The sequence below is a fragment of the Ursus arctos genome, unplaced genomic scaffold, assembly GCF_023065955.2.
Source record: "Ursus arctos isolate Adak ecotype North America unplaced genomic scaffold, UrsArc2.0 scaffold_9, whole genome shotgun sequence".
Lineage (NCBI taxonomy): Eukaryota > Metazoa > Chordata > Mammalia > Carnivora > Ursidae > Ursus > Ursus arctos.
The window spans coordinates 4,433,840-4,453,135 of NW_026623111.1; the positions used below are offsets into that span (position 1 = coordinate 4,433,840).

General features: G+C 53.3%; 1 protein-coding gene and 1 long non-coding RNA gene across 2 annotated transcripts; one reads left to right on the top strand and one right to left on the bottom strand.

Annotated features, from left to right (window-relative positions):
- Window positions 1-2,162: 2,162 nt before the first annotated feature.
- On the top strand, window positions 2,163-7,459 carry LOC123000331 (uncharacterized). Its single transcript, XR_006408272.3, has 3 exons — window positions 2,163-2,583; window positions 4,921-4,978; window positions 6,694-7,459. It is a non-coding gene; the product is annotated as an uncharacterized LOC123000331 (long non-coding RNA).
- A 4,177-nt stretch (window positions 7,460-11,636) lies between these two features.
- BLOC1S4 (biogenesis of lysosomal organelles complex 1 subunit 4) lies at window positions 11,637-16,366 on the bottom strand. Its single transcript, XM_057309797.1, has one exon. The coding sequence runs from the start codon at window positions 16,309-16,311 to the stop codon at window positions 15,655-15,657; it is 657 nt and encodes a 218-aa protein (XP_057165780.1). The 5' UTR covers window positions 16,312-16,366; the 3' UTR covers window positions 11,637-15,654.
- Window positions 16,367-19,296: the final 2,930 nt, after the last annotated feature.

Sequence of the window (19,296 nt, forward strand, 5' to 3'; positions counted from 1 at the left end):
ACACCTAGATGAATTTTCAGGCCATTTCCAATTTCCCCGTTACAAACAGGACGACAGTGGGTCCTGGTTCTGTGGGTCACCCGGGGCACACATGTCCATTGCTTAGGATGACTTTTTTTTTTTTTTTTTTAAGATTTTATTTATTTATTTGCGACAGAGAGAGCGCGCATGAGCAGTGGGAGGGACAGAGGGAGAGGGAGAAGGAGGCTCCCCGCTGAGCAAGGAACCTGATGCAGGACTCGATTCCAGGGCGCCAGAATCATGACCTGAGCCGAAGGCAGATGCCTAACCTACTGAGCCCCCCAGGCACCCCAGGATGACTTTCTAAGAGTGAATTTAAGACACAGGGTCTCTGCCGTTAGAGACCAACTGTGATGATGGGCTTCACGCACATTCGTATTAGTAGCACGTTGACTCCACCTGCCTGCGTTAGACCTATAGCTTCTCTGTACTCGTGGGCATTCTGCAGCTTTCCCATCTCAGTGAACCCCTCCTCCCTCTCCCTGGCTAACTTACATACCCCGAGGAACAGAGTGCTCATTCCCTCCTTGGGCAACTCATTCCATCTCTGTGTGGCTTTGCCCAGTATTGAAATGAAATCAGTCTTCCTGGGCTTCCACTAGTGACCCTGGCTTTCAAAACTGCAGAGCAAATCAAGTGAGGCCTCTTCCTCACGTAGGCCCCGCTGAGCTTGGGGCCAGCTCCACATCCTCTTGGAGGGGTGACCTTGCACAGACCTTGCACACGGCTCCCACCCCCGCTGGATGTCAGTTCCTTCCTCAGGACTCCACCTGGGGATTATCTCACCTCCCCCAGGGAGCCTCCCCAGACCACCCCTCCCTGAGGAACAGGTAGTCTGGCTCTTCTACACCCCCGCCCCCACCCCCTCCCTGGAAGCTTCTGTTTCTTTCATCGGGCAGCCTCAGCTGTGTCTCTGCCCCCATTGGGCGCTGGAGAAAAACCTGTCATATGAATGAATGGAGGACAGGATCCTAGCGCCCTTATCTCAGACAAACTCTGACTGTGGGCTCACTGTGTGCCAGATCCGGGCCCCCTGCTGGGTCCACTGAGCTGTATCGGCTACACACTTGCTGCCCCGAGAAGGGGCTATTCCAGCTGGGACCCCAAGGACGAGGGTCCTCACGTGAAGGGGGCAGACAGCAGAATTCCAGGCCCAGGGAATAGTAGGTACAAAGATCTTCAGATGGGACAAAGCCAGGGCGACCCCAAAATTGATCAGGGGTCATGTGCAGGGCCCTAGCTTATTCATTCAATCACTATTTACGGAGCGAGAGTGTGCGGGGCCCAGCGCTGCTGTGGGTCTGGATACCGCGGCCAGGAAGCTGGCCCCGGCTCGGCCCCAGAAGGGCCTAGAGGTGAGTGGGGAAGATCAGGTGAGTAAAGATACACACCTCAGGCAAGGATTCCTGCCTGTGGGGCCCTGACCTCATGAATTCGTGACTGATCCATGGAATCATGGTTTCACGGACTCACGGGCTCATTTCTTAATACAGGCGTTGGTTTGTTCATTCATTCATCTAACAAATCTCAATGGTGGCTTTCTGTGAACCAGGCACTGTGCTGGGCTCGGGGGAACGGGCCTGACCGAGACACACAGCAACTTGACCCCTGAAGGACACCCTCTCAAGGGACACGACAAGTGCCACCTACGTGGGGGAAATCAAACAGAGCCACGGGACAAAGCCATGGGACAGAGTGGCAGATCCCAGCGTGAGGAGAAACCACGGGCGCTCAGGATTGAAGCAGAGGCAGGAGGCAACCCCGCGAGGCTCAGAGGAGCGGCCGGTGCGAAGGCCCAGCACCGGAGTGAGCTTGGCATGTTCTGGGCAGCAAGGGAAGCCCGCTCCCCAGGGAGATGCGCGGCGGCCCCGCCTGCACGCTGAACACGTGTTTGTCTGCAACAAATCACCCCTGAGCATGAAGGGGCTGCCGATGAGGCCGGGCCCGCTCTCGCCACACACGGTGTGTGCGCCTTCCTGAAAACCCGCAAAGGCAGCCTCCCCCAGCTGGCACAGCCTCCTCCCGGGGAGGCCTGGGGAGCTGGCTGCCGGGCGGCGGGAGAACAGAGCCGCGTTGTGAGCTCTGCACAGGACGCCGGGCAAACAGAAGGGCGGGCAGGGCGGGCGGGCAGAAGCGCTCACGGAGCCTGCGATCGCCAGGCCAATAGTGCAGCCAGGAAGAAGCAAGTCTTTATGAAGGGAAGGGCCGGCACGGCCTGAAACAGAGGACAAGCCAGGCCGTCCATCTGCAGCCTCGGGGAGGCGGGGCCGGGACGCTGGCGAGCTGGACACAGAGCCACAGGCGCGCCTAGAACAGCGAGGCCCCCTTCACAGTCCGCAGACAGCTTGTCTCAAACGGGGGATCCACACCCACGGAGACACGCATCCGACCCCCTTGCACCTCCCTCCCCCGGGGCAGAAAAAATGTTTTTAATTTTCCCACGAAGAGCCGTGGTCCGTGAGTAATGCCGCGTGAGTCTCTGCAGCCCTCGACACCTGAGTTCACGTGCTCCTCCGCGATCCCATGAAGTGGGTGACCCTGGTCACCATCCCCATTCTGCAGGTGAAGAAACTGAGGGCCCGAGAGTTTCAGTAACTTGGCCATTTATATAAATAATTTACATTATTTACATTATCGCTGTAAATAATGGAACAGCGATGGAACCAGGTCTGTGCCAGCCCCAGGCCTGTGCGTTTCACCATCATGGCGTGTGTGTGTGTGTGTGTGTGTGTGTGTGTGTGTGTGTGTGTGTGTGTTGTCTGGTGGTTGCAGGGAGTATCCAGAAACCTGACCTGGTCAGGACACCCAGGGTGAGCTGGCTTTGGGAACTGGTCAGGCTTACTTACAGCAACTGCTGGGGAAATCAGCCCCAAAGTACCCCCTGCCAGTGCAGGGGTGCGGGGGGCGGGCCTTTCAGGCTGGGACATTTCTTTCATGGGGTCAGGGCTTCGGGGAGCTGGGTCAGTCCCTGGATGGGCAGGAAAAGCAGCAGAGGCCCAGAGACAGAGAAGGGGCATGGGGGGAATGGAGGAAGGGAGGCTCAGGGGCCTGCTGAAGCTCCCAGCCCCCTGGAGGAAGCCCGCCTCCCTGGGGAAGGGGGATCCGAGGTTTATGGGGCTATAACCTCCTCACCGCTCACCTGCCTCCAACCAGAATCCTCCCACCCACCTCCCCAGTGTGGGCCTCAGAGGGTCTCAACCAAATCTGCCCCACCTTCCCCTCCTTTAGCTTTCCTGGGGACAGATTCCAAGGCCTCAGGACCCCCCCCTGTCTCTGCTCTCACCTCCTGCCTCACCTGACTTTGGACTTGGCACGTGAAGAGAGCTCCGCAAGCACGCTGGGCTCACGCCTCTGGGCCCGTGCCCCTGGGCTTCCCCTGCCCAGCGCTTGTCACAGCGGGATTGATGACTCATCTGTCCCACTCCCAGCCACTGCCCTCTAAGGGTAGGGTGGCAGGGGTCCCATTATTCTGGGATATGGAGCAGATTACCTGGAGACTTCCAGAAACAAGCATTTGTTAACACAGATCCTGTGGGTGGGGAATTTGGGCTCCTCTCTGCCCCACGTTGTCTGGGGCCTCAGCAGGAATCCTCTGGCTGTCCCCTGGGGGGCCTCCCCACGTGGTCCTTCCATGTCCATTCACTTGGTCTTCCTCACAGCATGGCAGCTGGCTTCCCCAGAGGGACCCTCCCCAGAGATGGAGGCAGGTGGAGGGGAGACCCGGGGGAGAGATTGCTTGGTGGGTGGCGTGTCTGGGGCACTATATAAGGAGTGCACACGGGACTACGGGTGATTTTGGGAGATTCGGCTGCTGCCCAGCACGGAAGCCCCGAGCCCAGAGCAGGATCAGACCCCAGCGGCCGCTCAGGTTACCCTGCTCCAGGGAAGTGACCCGAGGCAGGATGTCCGGAACACAAGGCCTGAGAACATGCACTGACTTCTGGGAAATGGGGGGGGGACAGGTCCTGCCCCTCCTGGGACACGTGGGCAGACTCCTGAACCTTGGCAGGTCTGGCACAGAGTGGGATCAATGAGCATTTGTGTCGACATACCCTGTCACCTGGGTGACCCCCTGTCGGTGACGCCCTTAAAGATCTCTGGGGTCACCGGTGGCAGCTTGCTACGGACTGGACCTGCTGCTTGCTGAGTGCCACGGAGTGTCTGGATGGGACTTCACTCTGAGTTATTCAGGGAAGCCATCCAGTGACTCCCAGGGTCCCCAGGATGAAGGCCACAGTCTTTGAAGTGGCTTTGGAGGCCCCTCCTGCTTGCTGTCTTGCCCTAGCCTCAATGAGGTTCCCGCTACCTGAAGTCAACCATCCACAGAGCAAAATGCCCGCTCTGCAGGCCTGTGGGAGTCAGACCCAAGGCCTAGCTGCAGGTTCTCGCTCCCATCTCCGGCTTAGCCTTTTTTTTTTTTTTTTTTTTTTGAATATCTACAATTCATATGGCTGACGGAATTTTCACTAGTTAATTTGACAATAACAGCTCCATTGTATTATGTGTTCTTTCTCTCTGTTACTGTGTATTTGCACATGCTGTTCCCTCTGCCTGGAGTGCCCTTTGCCTCCCATTTCTCTCTGGAACACTTTGACTCACCCTGCAATGTTCCGTTCAGCTATCGCCTCCTCCAGGGAGCTATCCCTGACTACCTACTCCTACCCCGGACCTCACATAGAATGCCCAGGTTTTGTCTTGTGACCACCTGGGATGACTCTTTAGCACTCTCTCCCCTGCTGTTCCTTGAGGTCAGGGCCTGGGTCTTACTTACTAGCCAGGGCCCAGTACATGTGACACACCCCAAACAGTGTTTGTGGAATGAATGAGTGAAGGATGCATTTGAAATGAGGTCATCCAGGGCAGCCAGTCTGGTCCAGCTTCCCTCTCTACCACTTCCAGGCTATGTGATCTTGGGTACTTTTCTTGACTTCTCTGGGCCTCTCATCTCGAAGGCTGGGTGAGTCTGAAAGCTATGTGTGTCTGTCCATCAAACAGTGAGTATTTCTTTGTGGCGGTTCTCACCAGATTCTAGACTGGGAGAAATACAAGAAAGTAGGGCATATATTGGGTGCCCTGGGACGAAGAGCCAGTGTGGAGGGGGAGCCATGTGCCACGAGGCGGGGGGAGGGCACGGCCTTGAGCAGGTCTCCTCCCTGCACCTGGCCTTGGTTTTCTCATCTGGAATTTGAAGCCGGTAGGCTGGCCCTTGAACCAGGTGCTGGTGGCTTCACCCCGCTGCCTCTTTCGTTGCTCTCTGCCTTCTCAGGAGATCCACCCACCCCTCGGCCCCACTGAAGCCTCCTGCAGCCCCCACACTCCTGTCCTCTTTAGTATTGAGTGAAGTGCGTCTCTCTCTCTCTCTCTCTCTCACACACACACACACACACACACACACACGCATATGTACACATATCTCCGCACCTGAAAGCATGTGGCTTTCTGTCCTCTCTCCATGTGAGGGCTGTGTTCTCTGGTCACTGCCCCAGATTTATCCAGCCAAAGTCAGGACAAGTGACCAGGAAGTGGAATCCCCATAAATAGAACCCTTAACACCTGACACCAGGGCCGTCCTCCCCTGTCTTCACTCAGAAATCTCATGGAGAGGCACCAGGGGGCCATGCATGCTCCTGCCCCAGGGCCTTTGCACCTGCTGTTCCCTTGTAGTTAGCTGTTTTTCCCCTCATCACGGTTCGGCTGCCACCCTCTCCTGGTTCAGGTCTCAGCATGGATGACACCGCCTGCTAAAGTCTTCTCATTCCTGGGCCATCCCGGGAGAGGGAGTGGGGAGTGTCCTGCATGGGGCGTGGGATGGCACGTGGTCGGTGAGTGTGTGCTGGAGTGGCTTTCCAGGGCATGCGGTGCACCTCTGCTCACAGCCAGATTAGAAGCGAATGACATCTTCTCTGTGCTTCTGCTTCCCGTCTGAAAGGTGGGTTCTCACCCAGCGGGGCTGAGCAAGAGAATGTGAGTGGGGAGGGGGTATGTACTTGACTCAAGACCAGTCTGTGCTGGCTGTGGAATGTGGAAACAGGCTGCTGGGGGTCCTGCTGCCTGGAGCACAGCACTCAACCTGCGGGAGCCAGGAAGCCAGGGGTTGAGGAAAGGGGTGGAGGGGAAGATAGACAATGCCAAGAACAAAAGAACAGCCCCTGACACGGAGACCACCCAGGTAGATCTCAAGGGCATCAGGCTGCGTGAACAAAGCCAGTCTCAGATTAAGTGCTGGATGATTCCATTTATACACCACCCTTGAAATTTTAAAAATATATATAGCCATGGAGAGAGAGCAGGTCGTGGTGGCCAGGGGCTGGAGTGGGGACGGGGGCCTTGTAGGGGCGGCAGCACAAGGCAGTTTTCTGGGGTGGCAGAACAGTTCTGTACCTGGGGCGGTGGTGACAAAGAACTAGGTACAAAGAGGAAAAAGTGAGTGCATGGAAAGGCAGGAGGAATCCAAATAAGGGCCGCCGTTCAGTTAGCGGGAGCGTGCCAAGGTCAATTCCTGGGTCCATCATTGCTCAGTGATTAGGTAAGATGTGTCACGGCAGGGAGCTGGCTGAAGGGCACACGTGAGCTCCCTAGACTATTTTTGCAACTTCTATGCAAGCTAAAACTACTTCAAAATAAGAAAGTTTTAAAAACCAAAAACACTGAGACTACTTCCTCTACCAACAGCAGAGCACACGTTCTTCTCAAGCTCCCACGGGACGTTTGCCCAGAGAGACCACATTGAAGACAGACCCTCATACACTCTACGTTGAAAAGAATGGAAACCATGCAATGTGTACTGTTGGACCGCAATGGAAGTGAGCGAGAAATCATAATGGAGACAGTTGAAAAAACCCCCAAATTCTTAGCGCTCAAACAACAGTCTTCTCAATAACACACAGGCAAAGAAGAAACGGCAAGAGAAATTGTAAAATATTTTTGAACTCAGTGAACCCGAAAACACAACTTCTGTAGTTGTAGCAAAAGCAGTGCTTAGAGGGAGACTGCAGCACTCAACACACAGATTAGAAAGCAGAAAGATGGGGCGCCTGGGTGGCTCAGTCGGTTAAGCATCTGATTCTTGATTTGGGCTCAGGTCATGCTATCAGGGTCGTGAGACTGAGTCCAGCACTGGGTGCGGAGTTTGCTTGGGATTCTCTGTTTCCTTCTCCCTTTGCGCCACCCCCACTCATGAACGTGAGCACGTGTGCTCTCTCGCTCTCAAATAAATAAATCTTAAAGATTTTTTTTAGAGACTGTATTTATTTATACAGGAGAGGTCTCGAGAGAGAGAAAGGGAGAAACAGATGGCCCGCTGAGCAGGGAGCCCGATGCGGGACTCAATCCCAGGACCCTGGGATCATGACCTGAACTGAAGGCTCAACCAACTTAGCCATCCAGGCGCCCCATAAATAAAACTTAAAAAAAAAAAGAAAGAAAGAAAGAAAAAAAGGAAGGAAGGAAGGAAGGGAGGGAGGGAGGAAGGGACAGAGGAGGAAAGAAAAGCAGAAAGATCCAAAATCAATCATCTAAACTTCTACCTTACGAAACAAGGAAAAGAAGAGCAAATTTGGGCACCTGGGTGGGCTCAGTGGGGAGTCTGTTTCTGCTTCTCCCTCTCTCACTGCCCCCTCACCCTGCTCGTGTTCTCTCTCTCAAATAAATAAATAAAATCTTTTTAAAAAAGAAGAGCAAATTCAATCCAAAGTGGGCGGAAGGAAACCCACCGACACTGAGAAGGCTCTGCTCCAGTCTCACAGGTCTTGTACAACCTATTGAGAATTCCCGGTGGCATGCTCCCCCCACCACCCCGTGGCCGTGCTTGGGCTCCGCAGGTGCGCTGCCACCCCTGTCTGCAGCCTCAGCGCGCCCCAGCGCCTATTCGGCTTCTCCGGGTTCTCCCAAATCATCAGTGGCTTTGAAGTCAGAGTCTGCATGGCTCTGGCAGGTTGTGCCTCCCCTCGAGCCTCGACGGGCTCACCCGTGCACACTCCGAGGCAAGGGGCCAGCTGCCGCCCCGGTCCCCAGCGCTCCCTGGGATAACGGTGGCGGAGAGGGCAGCATGCAGGTCTCTTTTCTGTGCTCTGAGCTTCAGGGCGTGTGTGCTGCAGTGGACGTGGGGCTGTCCCTGTGGGCAAGAGCTGCTCCAGGCGCCCCCTCGCCCACTGCCAGGAAGGCCGGGTGTCCTGAGGACACCAGAGCAGCCAGCTGCAGCGACCACGGCCAGCGGCCCCCTGGGCTGAAGCCATCAGACAGCTGGAAGTTACCCAGGGGCCGTGGCTGTAATTCAGTAACTCCACCGCCAAGAAGTGGTACCGGGGTGCCCGAGGCTCCCACCCAGCACCCCTTCTAGAGTGAAGGAAGGGGGGACAGGAGGCTTGTCGGCACCCCAAACACACAGGGGGATGGGGTGCCAGCGGCAGTTCTCACTGTTGGCATGGTCTCCAACCCCTCAGCCCCTTGCACCTGCGAGGATGGCCGCTGTAAACTAATAAACACGAGGGTTGGTGAAGATGTGAGGAAACTGGGACCGTGTGCACCGTTGATGGGAGGGTAAGACGGTGCAGCCACTCTGGAAAACTAGGGAGCGGCCTCCAAAACCTGAAATTAGAACCACCCTACAATCCAGCAATCCGCTGCTGGGTATTTATCCAAATCAGTGAGAGCAGGGTTCCAGAGAGACATTTATACCCCCACGTTCAGAGCAGCGCTCTTCGCAGCAGCCGAAAGGTGGGCGCAACCCAAGCACTGGCCAGCAGATGGGCGGATAAACCAGTGTGGTCCATGCACACGATGGAATATTGTCCAGCTCAGACAGGAAGCACATTCCGACACCTGCCACCATGCGGACAAACCCAGAGGACACTGCGCTCCGGGAAAGACACCAGTCACCAAAAGACGAACACTGTACGAAGCACTGAGAGCGGTCAGATTCAGAGGCAAGGCAGGCGGTGGGCATGGTGAGCTGGGAAGGAGGGGCGGGGGGCGTGTGTTCAATGGGGACAGAGTGTGAGTTCTGCGAGGCAAGAGTTCTGGGCACAGGTGGTGGCGGTGGCGGCACCCCAGCGGGAATGTGCTTAGCTGGACACACAAAGTGGTTAAGATGGTAAATTTATGTTCTATGTATTTTACCACAAATTCTTTTAAAAAGAATAAAAACAGGGGCGCCTGGGTGGCTCAGTGGGTGAAGCATCTGCCTTCGGCTCAGGTCATGATCCCAGGGTCCTGGGATGGAGCCCCTCCTTGGGCTCCCTGCTCAGCGGGGAGCCTGCTCCTACTTCTCCCTCCACGCTCCCGTGCTCTCTCTCTGACAAATAAGTAAATAAAATCTTAAAAAAAAAAAAAAGAATAAAAACAATGACTGAACTAAAAAAAAAATTCAATGAAGGGGCCCCTGGATGGCTCAGATGGTTAAGCTTCTGCCCTCAACTCGTGTCATGATCCCAGGTCCTGGGATCAAGTCCCACATCAGGCTCCCTGCTTAGTGGGGAGTCTGCTTCTCCCTCTGCCTGCCCCTCCCCCTGCTTGTACTCTTTCTCTCTCTCTCCCTGACAAATCAATAAAATCTAAAAAATAATTTAAAAATTAAAAAAATAAAACAAATCAATTAGGAAAGAAGACAAGAACACCTGAACAACAGCAACTCCAACTTACACAACTTGCAAAGCAAACAACTCGCTGCTGGCACTTGGAACTGAACTTGTCCCAGCGACTCCAAATTCCTGCCTCCCAGCCCCCCATGTCCTGCCCCACCGGCTCTTCTCTCCGTTAGCGGTGTCCTGGGAAACCACATGCTGTCCACAGTCCACCAGCAAGCTTCCATGGTCGAGAGAGTGACAGGGATTTTGCGTGTGTTGGGGGAGGAGCCTGCCTTTTTCTCCCCCTGAGAAAACCCTGCAAGAGGTTCCCTGGTGTTGCCGGGACAAGGAGCTGAATGACCAGGAACAGAGCCTGGAAGGTGCAGCCCTCACCAGGAGCCCCCTCCCCGGTCCTCCTTGCCCATGGCCCGCTCATCCTCGTGTGTCTTCCATTCATCCGTCAGATTTGGAGCGCCCGCTCTGGGCCAGGCACCCCGGATTCAGGGTGCACAAAATGCACAAAGGTCAAGCTCCTTGCCCTAGTGGGGGAGACAGACAGACAGACAAGACAGACAAATCGATAAATAAGCATGCTCATTCTGGGTGCAGAGAAGATGGAGAAGGACAGCAAACAGGGTGAGGGACAAGACTGGCCATTGTATACCGCCCCCCCCCCCCCAAGACTAGCTGCTTCCATCCCACCTTCCTCCCCTCCCACACCCTGAGCAAGAAGAGCAGGTTTGGGGTAGAGCCGTAGTCCCCACACTGCGGAGCCCTCAGGAGTAGGGCCCGATAGCTCTGAATCTGCAGTTTCCGGGGCCCCCAAGGGCCGGTTCCTGAAGGCGGGGCTGGACCGGCACCTGGCCGGGCGGTCTTTCCTGCTGGGCAGCGCCCCCTGCTGGGGCACGAGCTGTCTTGCAGCCTCGCGGGCCGCCCGGTGCGCCTGTACGCTCCCGCAGGAGGGGCCTGGGGTCTCTTTATTCCCATCCTCTGCCCCAGGGTCCCACCCCACCCCCGCCGGGCACGCCTCCCTTTGGTGATGAAGGCCACAAGGAAGCATCGCTCATTCTACAAGAAACCATTCCCTTCTCTATTGCCAGGGCCGACGATGGGGGTCACTTTGAAAATAGTTTTTAACCTTTTGGCATGAAAAGGAGTCTCTTCAGAAGTAGTTCTGAAAGTATCAACGACCTGGGGCACAATTACGAAGGGGCCCTCTTAGAGCCCACAGGAATGCTTGCACCAGATTTAACAAATTCCATCGCTGAACCTGGGGCTGGACTGAGTTGGCATCTGACCCGCTCACCCGCTCGCCCATCCAGCTCTTGAAGAACAATCAGGTCTTATTTTTCCTGGTGTTCTCAACTGTCCCAGGATGCTTGGTTTCCCAGGAAACGCTTGATTGAATTACTGTATTCGCCTGTCTCCCATTCCATGTACCGCGCCTAGTTTTTGCCTGGCTGTTCATTCACTCGGCTGGCCTGACAGTCATCAGCTCACCAGCTGGGCGTGCTGGGCGCAGTGTTGCTGCTGACAATACAGCAGTGGTGCGGTGGCAGGGACGGAGCCGGTGCCGGCCTGGAGGCGGGGGAGGTGGACCACACGGAGGGACACAGCACTGTGAGGGGACCGCACTGGCTATCTTTCAGGATCAAGGTGAAGCCGGAGGCCTGTGAGCAAGGGGAGAGAGGCCCAGGTCAAGGTCATTGAAGGGTTGGGAGCCAGATCCTTTAAGGTGTGGCAGGCCATAGAACAGAATTCAGATCTTATTCTAATGTCTCGAGAAGCCAAGGATGGTTTTAGGCAAAGCCCGATGTATCTGGCCCATGGTTTTTAAAGACACCTCTGGCTGCCGCGTACCGTGTGGAGAGCAGCTTGGAGAGAAGACGGGGAAGCAGGGAATCACTTAAGAGACTGCTGAGGGGCCCCGGTGAGATGGGGTAGCTGTGGGATGACAGAAATGGTGTATTTGGGATGTGTTTTGGGTGATGCCTGCACTAGTTGTAGTGATGAATTGAATGTTAACTCTCCCCATTTTTTAAGATTTTATTTATGAGAGAGAGAGAGAATGAGCAGGGGGAGGGGCAGAGGGAAAAGCAGACTGCCCACTGAGCAGGGAGCCTGACTCAGGGCTGGATCCCAGGACCCTGGGATCATGACCGAGCTGAAGGCAGACACTTCACCGACTGAGCCCCCCAGGCGCCCCGTTATAGCGTGCACTATTAACAGCAGTTCATTTGAAGCCGAAGTCCTTAGAAGATACTGCTGTGAGAGGGTCCATGAAGCTTTGTTTCTGGTAGAGAAGGTGGGTCTCAAAGCAGGTAAGATGTGAGCGGCGTTCTAGCTGTTTGTGATGTGTCTTGCGTCCAAAGACAGCTGGTGACCGGGGCTCCCTGTCTGCTCTCCTGAGCCCGGCTTTCTCCTGATTCGGGTTCACCAACAGGGGAAAAAAAAACACCCTTAGAACTAATGCTTTCCCGAGCTGCCCCTTCTGAGGCAGCCAAGCTAGTTTAAAATCTTAAATCCCAGACCGTTATTGGTCTGCTCCCCTCAGGTCTTTTGTTTCAAGAAACACCTGAGTTTTATGCGCGCGCTGAGTGCGTATTTGTGTACGTGTGGTCTGTGGCTGCTTCTGCACCAGGGCCAAGGGAGTGGTCGGGAGACCTTGTGGCCTTGTGGGTCTGCCCCTCTGGCCCCTTAGGGACGCGGCTAGCCCAGTCTAGATAATACACTTCGCACGTTCACACGGGGCTAACTCCACTAACTGCACTTTTTTTTAAAAAAGATTTTATTTATTTGAGTGAGCGAGCCCAGGCAGGGAGCCTGGTGTGGGGCTCGAGCCCAAGACCCTGGGGCCACAACCTGAGTTAAAGGCAGACGCTTTACCAACTGAGCCACCCAGGCGCCCCCCAACCTCCGTCTACAGTGGCTCCGCCTCCTCACACATGGCCCCAGACTCCTCTTCCTACAGGTTCTGGCTGGGAGGAAAAGCAGCCACAAGGGGCTGACTAGCTCATTAGTACCCAAGTTTACACGTGTTGATCAACTGGCTCCCGGACGCCCGAGGCTGCCCTCGGACCAGCGGACTAGGCAGATGTCCTGTGGTCCCCTGGACACTAGGCAGCCTTGTGCTCCATAAGCAGATGTGGGAGTGAAGGACGAACTGACTCCAGTGTGACTGGTGGGGTGTCCCTCGCAAGCTTTATTAAACCCCATCCTGTTTCTTCTTCTAGAAAGTGGGGGAGCAGGGGGCGCCTGGGTAGCGCAGTCGTTAAAGCGTCTGCCTTCGGCTCAGGGCGTGATCCTGGCGATCCGGGATCGAGTCCCACATCAGGCTCTTCCGCTATGAGCCTGCTTCTTCCTCTCCCACTCCCCCTGCTGTGTTCCCTCTCTCGCTGGCTGTCTCTCTGTCACATAAATAAATAAAATCTTTAAAAAAAAAAAAAAAAAGAAAGTGGGGGAGCTCCAGACTCCCGCAGCAGAGATGGGTCTTGCAGGGGTCACCCAGGATGACAGCTAGCACCCCTCCCCAACTTTATTGACTTACGAGAGGGGTTAATCTCCAGCTGGTCAGGGTGGGAGAGGAGGGAGCCAGAAGGTCTGAGGGTGGCGGCGCCAGAGCAGAGGGGTGCCTGGCTCCCCCAGCCCCGGTTCTCGAGACGAACGAGCTGCATCTAGTACCTGTCTTGCACCGTGCAGACCAGCTTCGAGTCCCCATTCCAAACAAGGCCCTGCACTCATCTCCCTTCAGAACCCTCAAGGACAACACAAGTGAGGAAAATTCCAGAACCCAAGATTGCTTAGAGATAAGCTGCACATGTAATCATGTAAGTGGTCATTGAAACCAGGGCTTGTTTTCCGGTTTTGTTTTGTTTTGTTTAAGTTTATTTATATTTGGGGCACCTGGCTGGCCCAGTTGGTAGTGTGCAACTCTTGATCTCGGGGTTGTGGGTTCAAGCCCCACGCTCGGTGCAGAGATTACTTAGAATTAAGATCTTAAATAAAATACTTAATGTTTAGTAATCTCTACAGCCAACGAGGGGGATCGAACTCACAACCCTGAGATCAAGAATTGCACACTCTTCCCACTGAGCCAGCTAGGCATTGCCAGGCCTTGTTTTCTTTTTTTTTTAAGTAAGATTTTACTTATTCTTTTATTTGACACAGAGAGAGCGTGAGCGTAAGCGCACAAGCAGAGGCAGTGGCAGAGGGAGAGGGAGAAGCAGGGTCCCCGCTAAGCAAGGAGCCTGATGCAGGGCTCAGTCCTAGGACCTCGGGATCATGACTGGAGCCTGGAGCCGAAGGCAGACGTTCAAGTGACTGAGCCACCCACATGCCCCAAGGGCTTGTTTTTTTAATGTACTGCCAGAAAATGGGGCGCCTGGGTGGCTCAGTCGGTTGGGCGTCTGCCTTGGGCTCAGGTCATGAACTCAGGGTCCTGGGATCAGGTTCCCTGCTCAGCGGGGAGTTGGCTTCTCCCTCTCCCCTGTCACTCCCCACTCACTGCCTATGTGCATGTATCTTAAATAAATAAAAATCTTTAAGAAAATTAAATAAAATTATCCTAATTTTTCCAAAATTTGCCCTAATTACTACCTACTTTTTAATATAAAGCACGTTAGCAATATGGATGTTAGGTAAGAAAGCTATTTTCATATTCAGTGACTATATCATAGGGATATGCTAATTACTTACGGTACTACCCAGCGATTGCCCAACATTAAACCTACCTTCCTTGTGCTTTCAGCTTCTAAATTCAGGAGTTCCTTAATTTGTAATCAATGAACTTCCTGAATAAAAACTATAAATGTGCAACACTGAAGGTCCATGAAAGCGAAAGTGCAGATTATATTAGCAGATTTTTTTTGTCCAAGAGAGGGACAGAGCACTCACAAGCAGGGGGAGCAGCAGAGGGAGAGCGAGAAGCAGACCCCCGGCTGAGCAAGAAGCCAGATGCGGGGCTCGATCCCAGGGTTTTGGGATCGTTACCTGAGCCGAAGGCAGACGCTTAACCGACTGAGCCGCGCAGATATCCCGACATGATCAGGTTTATCATGATAGACAGCTAAGGGCGACTATGCCTACTCTTGTCAGCCTCTCTGATCTACAATAAAAGACGCAAAAGTGCTTATTTGAGGACTACAATCTAGGAGGACCAATTAATAAAACAGATTAAGATTCAAATCAAGATCAAAGCCTGTTGTATCTGCAAGACATCTTGAGGATTCCATGCTGTCGGGTCATTCACATGCGTGATTTAACTATTCATTCTGAGAGGAAAGAAACAAAATTCCACGAAATAGTAGCTAAGTCTTTTCACATTTTTCACATTCTAAAGGAGTGTGAAACATCCCAAGCCGCTTTTCCTTACCCCACAATCACGTGCAATGTATTTTCAAACAAACAAAAAAGGAAAGATGTAAAGTCCTTTCCAGAAAAAAAGCTTTTCCAATAAAATTTAAAATTTTTATTAATATTTAAATTATAAACCAAATGTTAGCAACCACATACAGACATGTTTGCTGTGGACAAATCAAGATTCTGAGGGCATACTTGAAATACGACTGCAGAATTAGCTACAATAAATCAATACATCTTCTCAGAAATTGTATGATTTCCTTCGGTTTACAACCCATGATGTGCAAAGTTTAATATAATATGAAATAACTTACCATCTACCCTAAAAGTAAGCTACAGAACATGGAATCGCTATTAGGATCGAATAACAACAAGACTTGAACAGCTCAGAAGTTCTTAAGAGTATAAAATATAGAAACTTCGAAAGGTAATACTGATGGTTGAGCTGTAAAACCCGTAAGAATAACAGTTCAGCCACAGGCACAGATAAACTCATTCATTCAGCTTCCCCGACGCCCCCGACCGAGCAGCCCTCAGTTCAGCATTGGAGAACACAGAAAACCATACATCCTTACGTGAAGTCATGCAGACAGTGAGGAACAAGAGTGTGCAAAAAAGAAACATGCCATACTCCAACATCGTGGACTTTCCAGTTGGCTCGGTCCCCGAGGTCACCTCAGACAGCGTCCCCTTGCAGTGCCGGCCAGCCGACTCAGCTCTGAGGTCTCTTGCTGCAACAGGGAAAGTGGTCTTCGGTCCGAAACAGGACGGGCGGTTCGTAGCCGCTCTGCTGGGGCCTGCTGGAGGGCGCCTTGTTGAAGAAAGAGGGCACGGTGATTGTGTGCAGCAGTTTCCTAAAGGCGCTGGGGAACGCGCCCAGCTCGGCCTCCGCCCTGGCCACCTGCTCCTCCATCCTGGCCACGCTGGCGCCGATCATGCCCACGAAGGCCTCCAGCCGGTCGATCTTGCTGTAGACCTGCCGCATCTCTGTGGCCTTCGCGTAAATGCGAGGCACGCCCTCGCTGACGACGTGGGAGGAGTCCCCGCGCAGCATGTCCAGCATGCCCACGAACTCGTCCACTCTGGTGAGCAGGTCCTCCAGGCTGGCGTCCAGGGCCTCGACCTCAGGCCGCGCCCCGGTTCCCGGCAGCAGGCAGGCGGCGTAGCCGGCGGCGGCGCGGCGCAGCAGCGGCAGATCGCGGCCCGGCGCGCCCAGCTCTGAGCCCTCGTCCTCCCACGGCCCCGAGGCGCTGCTGTGGCTCTGGGACACGTTGCCGCTGTCCCCACTCCAGGCAGCTCCCTGGAGCTCGGCCTCCTCCTCCGCCGACCCCTCCGGCGGCGGCCCACAACCCGGGGGACGACCCTCCATGACCCGCTACGGCCGGGCTGCCCGCCCCGCTTCCGGCCTCCCAGCTCTGCTTCCGGCTCCTGCGCACGCACGCACGCGCGTGCACGCCCCAGCTTCCGGCTCCCGCGCGCGCGCCAATGCCCGTTTCCAGCCCTGGACGTTCGTGCGCGCGCATGTGCTCACCCTCAGAACCCTTCTTAAACTCTGAAGGTGTGGCAGAACTACGGCAAGATGCGTACAAGCTCAGTGCATTGTTTGCATGTTCACACACTCACGTAACCTCCATCCAGGTCAAAATATAGAACATGTCAAAGATCCAGGAGGAGCTTCCCACTGTCTCTAGTTTTTTCTTGCTGCTTATATTGAGATGAAAGAGAAGAGAAATAAACAGAAGGAAAGTCGCCGAAACCTTACTATTCTTGATGACTTTGAACATTCTCGGCTTCTTTCCACATTTTCCCCAACACTTGGTATTGTCAATATTTTCATTTTTAGCCATTCTAGTGGATCGTAGAGTGAGTGCTATCTCAGTATGGTTTTAACTGGCATTTCCCGGTTGAATGGTGAGCGTCAGCAACTTTTTATGTACTTACTGGCCATGTGGATATTTCCTTTTGTGAAGTGCCGGCTCAAGTCTTGCCCAGTTAAAAAAAAAGATTTTATTTATTAATTTCACAGAGAGAGAAAGAACACGAGCAGGAGGAGCAGGAGAGGGAGGAGCAGGAGAGGGAGGAGCAGGCTCCCCGCTGAGCAGGGAGGCTGATGTGGGACTCGATCCCAGGTCCCCAGGATCATGACCTGAGCGAAGGCAGATACTTCACTGCTGAGCCACCCAGGCACCCAAAGTCTTGCCCATTTTTAAATTGAGTTATTTTTCTTTTCCTTATTGATCTATAGAAGTTCTCAATGCAGTTTGAATATGAGTCCTTTGTCATATATCTTCTCCAGCTCTGTGGCTTGCATTTTTACTCTTAATGGTGTCTTCTGATGAACACTTCATAATTATAATAAATTCAAATTCATCAAACCAGGAACGTTTGAAGAATGAAAGGGGACACTCACGGCACACGATATAAAATCTTGGGCAAACCGTATCATATAATTATTATGAACTATAAGGATCGTGGGATGATCATTGAGGATCATGTATGTCCAATGCCCACTTAGAGCAACGGGTGGAAACTGACACTTGGGGATTTGTATTCCAGTTAACCAACTTGTTCAAGGCTACAGAGCAAGTAATTGGAGGGACTAGAAGGACCTAATCCAGGATGTGTCTGACTCCAAAACCTTTGGCATCAAATAACCTCCATTCACGGTCATGATAATTATAATACCATCACCACTTATATCTGCTGGTGCTTTGGTATTTGCAAAACACTTTCCTGCACATCGTCTCACTTACTTATCTTCCCGTTGACAGATATTCAGGCTGGGATCACCAGTCTTCATTTATGAGACTGGAGTACTGAAGCTCCAATCTGTGGCACTGTTGCAAGCAGGATCCCCCCAACATCTGGCTAGTGGGGCACTGGCTGAACAAGGCTGGAAAGAGACTCCATCCATTCCACAATGGCATACTCTCAGTGCTCAAACATTTTTGTTAAATGAATATTAAAGCAGCATTATACTGGGCCCCTGCTGTTTTGCAGGTCCTATAGGTGCTAGGGACCGAGACCAGAACCCATCCTTAAGGAGCCTCCAGTAGGCAGAGGCGCTATATATTTTAGGAAAGGAAGCCTTCTCTCTAAAGCACTCCCTAAGGCCCTACTTGTGTCCAGGCTGCCAGGAGGGGCTAAGGACAGAGCCGAATCAGAAGTGGCCCTTTATCTTGGGTTGCTCACAGTCTGGTGAAGATGATGCAGGCAGACTGGGTCGAAGGACCCAGAGGGGGTCCTGCAGGACCAACCTTGCACAGGATAGAAATCAAATGCAAGCCAGAGAAAGTAAAAGTAGAGTTCATTGAAGAGTGTGAGTGACAGAGTTTAGCAGACAGAGTGTCTGGGAGACTCAGAAAGGAAAGGAGAATGAGTCTCTTCCTCGCTTGGGGTTAGGGGCTTATATTGGAAAGGGATCTAGGGCACGTGTTCCTTCAGGAATCCAGAGTAGGGACCGATCAACGGTGAGTGGCAGGTGAATAATAGGTGTTATTCTATAAATCATCGAAGGTAGGGATTATTGATGCCAGCATCAGCCAAGGTTTGTTCAAAGCTAATGTCCTGGAAACATGTTTGGGATCCGACTCTTCTTACATGTTATCAGGTAAGTTTGGGGCCTAGGACAAAAATTCATAGAATGATTAACTTACTTGTTTCCCCTTTGAAGTGGGAACATAGCTTCGTTGGTTTATTCAGAGGCAAAGTATAGAACATGAGTAAATGTGGCCTAGCAGAGAAACAGCAGAGACAGAGCCTTTCTAAAATGGAGTTCCTTCAGCTCCCCTACCTCAAAGAGGGACCAAAAACCTACTGACCAGAAGAACCCAAGGCAGCGAGAAAAAAACTCCCCCAGGACAACAATCTGGGAGCAAGGGGTGGGGAGGCCAGCTAGGATCCCTGGTTTTTTACTTAAGTGCCCTGTCCCAGAAGAGGGAGCATGTGCTCTAGTTAAGAGCAGCGACCGTAGACCCGAATGGCTCAGGTTCAAATTCTGACCATAAGCACGGTTTTTAGCCAGTTTTTTCATCCAACAGGTTTGTTATGAGGTTAAACGAATTAATCTCAGCACTTAGAGCAGTGCGTGCCTAATGCACTGGCTGTAAACATCAGCCAGTCTTATTCAAATACTAGGTAGGGAGAATTCCTTTCACTTAAAAAGATAAAGAAAAAGTAAAAGTAAAAGCCGGGGATGCCCTCGCGGAGGAGGTAAGCAAGGTGCCGCAGCGCTCCCAGAAGCTTATTAGAGAAGGGGGCGGGGCAGGGCGGGGGAAGCAGGTGGAGGTCGGCGTGCGCGCGCCCGCGGAAGAGTCCCCTCTGCGCGCGCGCGCCCGCCACCGAGCGGGTCCCA

Coding starts and splice junctions, on each gene's coding strand:
- BLOC1S4 (XM_057309797.1), bottom strand. CDS start 16,311: ATGGAGGGTCGTCCCCCGGGTTGTGGGCCGCCGCCGGAGGGGTCGGCG.